At 52.8% G+C, this 4,042-nt stretch overlaps 1 protein-coding gene across 3 annotated transcripts; it reads right to left on the bottom strand.

Moving 5' to 3' along the window:
* Positions 1-1,585: 1,585 nt before the first annotated feature.
* On the bottom strand, positions 1,586-3,312 carry UBL5 (ubiquitin like 5). Of its 3 annotated transcripts, none has more exons than XM_003981843.5 (5): positions 3,171-3,312; positions 2,828-2,894; positions 2,570-2,653; positions 2,373-2,410; positions 1,586-1,753 (listed from the first exon to the last, which is right to left on the bottom strand). In XM_003981843.5, exons 2-5 carry the CDS (start codon positions 2,881-2,883, stop codon positions 1,710-1,712), a joined length of 222 nt encoding a protein of 73 aa, XP_003981892.1. In that variant the 5' UTR covers positions 2,884-2,894; positions 3,171-3,312; the 3' UTR covers positions 1,586-1,709. The 3 variants fall into 3 exon arrangements, with proteins under 3 accessions (XP_003981892.1, XP_006928446.1, XP_006928447.1); XM_006928384.5 differs by having other exon boundaries at positions 3,159-3,242; XM_006928385.4 differs by having other exon boundaries at positions 3,151-3,221.
* Positions 3,313-4,042: the final 730 nt, after the last annotated feature.

Below are 4,042 nucleotides of genomic sequence, written 5' to 3'. Positions count from 1 at the left end.
TAAAAGGGTTTTATTTTCAGCCTGTACTTTTCTAGCGGATTTGAAATTAACAAACAACCACCTTGTCAAAGTCTGATATGTTTAAAAACCTTATTGGGCTTTTTTTTTAAATGTTTATTTATTTTTGAGAGAGAGAGAGAGAGAGTGTGTGTCTGTGTGTGTGTGTGTGTGAGTGGGAGAGGAGCAGAGAGATGGAGGGAGACACAGAATCTGAAACAGGTTCCAGGCTCTGAGCTGTCAGCATGGAGCTGGAGGCTGGGCTCGAACTCAGGACTGGCGAGATAATGACCTAGGCCGAAGTCAGACGCTTAACCGACAGAGCCACCCAGGCAACTCAGGTTTGTTTCTAAATAAACAAATATGGGGAGAGACAACTCTAAGAGTAGGAAGAACAAGGTATCAGGAAACAGAAATGTGTTGTTGTTTGTTTATTTTTGAGAGTGCGTGTGGCCAGGGCGGGGGGGGGGGGGGGGGGGGGGGGGAGGGGGAGGGGGGAGGGAAAGAATCCCAACAGGGGGCCAAAATCAAGGGTCAGATGCTTAATCGACTGAGCTACCCAGGTGCCCCAGGAAATAGTTATTTCTGATGTCAGGAGGGAGGGGAGTCCTAAGAAGGGAAGTGTCTAATGGAGACCAAGGCGAGATCATCCTCCATGAACTACAGGCCAGCAAAACAGGCGGCTGGCAGGTCCACCTCCCAAGAAGCTTGGTAATGAAATGAAGGGAGGAGGCAGAAGACTGGGTGGAATTTAGGGGGAGGGGAGGAGCAGTAGGCTAGACTCGGACATGTTAACGTACTGCAGAAAATCACCCAGGTCCATAAGAGTGGGGAAAAGGGACAGGGCAAGTTTCTGGGTGAAGCTCCTGAAAAAGGATCCAGAATGCAGCTCTGGGGAAGGGCCAACATCGACCTGGGATCTGTGGCCCAGGGAACACAGATGGGGTGTTTGGTGTCCTGTCTACTCATACCTGGGGGAAGGCTGGAGACAGGTGACAACACTTTGTGCCAGACATCCGCTATTTTAACTGCACTGTCTCTGAGATGTGGGTGCCATCATGGTGCTCCTTTTTAGAGCAGGAAACCTCGAATCGAAGAGGCGGACTTCCCCAAATCCCACCACTAATGACCAAAGTTCAGCCCCTGCCACACTCTGTCCTCTGGGATTTCAAAAGTTCAGGACCTGTGGATGCTCAACCCTGCTTTAGCTCATCTACATTTCACAATGAAGTAAACACTCTCAGTTCGAGTTTGGATAAGGAAATGAAGGCTTCGAGAAGTTAACTACTCTGCTCAGGATCACTCTTGGTGGCAGAGCCAGGATTCCAACCATAGGTGGTCTCAATCCGGAACCCGTATTCCTTACTACTACATCCAGTGTCCTTACCCAGACACTTGCTAATCTATTAGGATGACAATAATCCCACGACCTCTTACACAGACCCATGGCAAAACCCAGAGCTGCGGGTTGGGTCACACCCTGTTGATCCTGAACTCTCACCGAGCAGCTGCATAGAAAGTAGAGTGACAACCAGATGTCAACCCTCCCCATGTTAGATAAGGCCTCGCTCAAAGAGGACAACAATGATGCAACTTCTAATATTTTATTAACAGGAGTTTTTAAAAACAAGCATCCATACCAGTGTGGGGATGAGGGTGGGAGCAGAGAGGAAACAGGAGGGGAGGGATGGGCAGCAGGAAGGAATTCTGTTCTATTGGTAATAAAGCTCCAGGTTCATCCCATCGTGGATTTCATCTGAAGTGAAGGTGTTAAGGAATTCTCACTGTGGGTTCCAGCTCCACCCCCCTCATCTTGCACACATGGGTCAGAGTGGCCTGAGGGCCCAAGAAAGGCATTTTGAACCGGGTCATTTTGATTTGGAAAGAATCCAAACCATTAAAAAAAAAAAAAAAAAGAAAGAGAAAGAAAGAAAGAAAGAAAGAAAGAAAGAAAGAAAGAAAGAAAGAAAGAAAAAAGAAAAGAAAAAAAGAAAAAAAGAAAGAAAGAAAGAAAGAAAGAAAGAAAGAAAGAAAGAAAGAAAGAAAAAAGAAGAAAGAAAAAAAGTTGATGCTCCTTTTGCACCATAAACATGCCTGAGTCTCACTCCATCCTGGCCTCCTGTCCACACTCAGGTAGAGTTCAGTAAGAAACATGTTGACCTTCAAGTGTCTTCTAAGCCAAGTCAAAATATTTCACCACCCACCCTCCTCCCCCCAAAAAATAATTACATGGCTCCCATTTTCGAAATGCTTACCATGTGCTGCGCACTAAGTTAAACGTTTTATGCGCACGATCGCACATAGATTCCAGCACGGAACAAAGAGAACCAAGTCGGGTATGCAGACCCTTCCTCAAGAAGTCACACAAAGGATACAGTCCCCCAGGGACACATGGTCCTTAAAAATCGTGTACCTGTGGGATAGAAACCTTTTAGACAGAAGCCTAAGGTGGCTTTTCATACTAGAGGCAAGCCGAGGAAACCCTGCCCAAGCAAAGGGCTGCCTGCAGGGCTCTGGAACCCAAACCTCTGGACTGATCCTGTCCAGCGCCCAGCTCTACCACTGTACTTACCACTTCTTCAGGACGATCTTGTTCCAACGGGTGCCAGTTTGGGCTGCGATTAGCTTCTTAAGGTCCCCGATGGTGTCATCAGTGCTGGGCGCAGAGGAGTTAAGGAAAATGGAAGGGGGAGGTAGAACGTGGAAGAGGACATTCCAGGGCTGAATGCAATCTACCAGGACCCCATCCGCCCCCTCCCCCAGGAAAGTCCCCCTACAACACAGACTGAGGTGCCCCAGGAACCACTGCCTCTCGGCCGCCTGTGGATACTTGCACTTAACGCGGACCTTCTTCCCTAGACGGTCGTTGCAAACAACCTCGATCATCCTGTCTGGAGCTACACAGGGCGCGGGGTGGAAGGCAGCAGAGTCAGGGCTTCAGGGGTCTCCCAGGACCCAAGACCCCGGGTTTGGGCTCTATGTTCACCCCTCAACCTCCCAGATCCGTGTCCTCCCGGGCCTCCCAGTCTCAGGACCGCGGACCCCAGGGAGCCGCGCCTCCCCTCTTCAGGTCGCCCGAAGGCCCGGCCTCGCCTCTCGCAGGGGCACAGACCCTTGATGGCCGGGTCCCACCAGCTTTCCCCAACTGCGGACCTCTCTACCTGGCCCCTGACCTCGAAACGCTTGGAATCCGCCGACGCCACAATCTCCTCTCTCGAAGGCGGAACCCCGGTCAGAGTCGGAAGCGGAAGTGAGCAACCGGAAGCGTAGGTCCGTGCTCCCTGCTCAACATCCCTACGACTTCTTTCCGGTCCCAGGCGCAGGGTGGGTTTGCGGTTCCCAGGAGCGGTGCAGGGTCCCAAGGCTGGGTAGGGGGCACCTGCCGTGGGTGCGTGGGGCCCCGTCGGCGTCCCGGCCCGTGCCTGGTCGGGGAAGGGGCGTGGAAGGAAAGCCAGAGGTCAGGGGCCGGCGCCCAGCTCGCTGGAAGCCGTCGGTTGGGGCCCCTTAGATGTGGGGAGACGCCGTCTTGTGTGGCTTCTGGTAGGAACATGGGGCGGGCGGGGGGGCTCGGGGGACATCCCGTGGGGGTAGTGACCTCCCGTTTTTGAGCCCGACGAAGCCTCTTAATTGCAGCTTCGGGGCTATGGGGAGCCTGGGTCGAGTCATGCGGTCACCTCGTCTGGCCTCTTCGCTCACCCCTCCGTTTGGCTATCGCTCCTGACCCCCCCCTCCCACCCCACCCCCCCAAGACACCTGGGCGCAGACCGCAGTCAGTAAGCAGAAACGCCGCCTGATCTCGTCCTGGACGCCAGCACTTAGAATGGAGTCCAGGTTGCACGCCAGCCTGTCAACACCGGCAAGTAAACTGAAAACGGCACAAGGGCAAAACCACCCACGTTTGTGTCTTCAAGAAAGGACGCTCCCGCCCTGCAGACAGCAATTTGTACCAGATCTCAGCCTTGCCTTTCAGTCTCGAAGAAGCCCCTGGACTGGTCTGATTCCCCAGAGCTGGTGGGACAGGGGGTACCCTTCTCTGAGTTCGAGC

Source organism: Felis catus, chromosome A2 (assembly GCF_018350175.1).
Source record: "Felis catus isolate Fca126 chromosome A2, F.catus_Fca126_mat1.0, whole genome shotgun sequence".
NCBI classification, from domain to species: domain Eukaryota; kingdom Metazoa; phylum Chordata; class Mammalia; order Carnivora; family Felidae; genus Felis; species Felis catus.
This window is presented reverse-complemented; position numbering and strand designations above follow the sequence as displayed.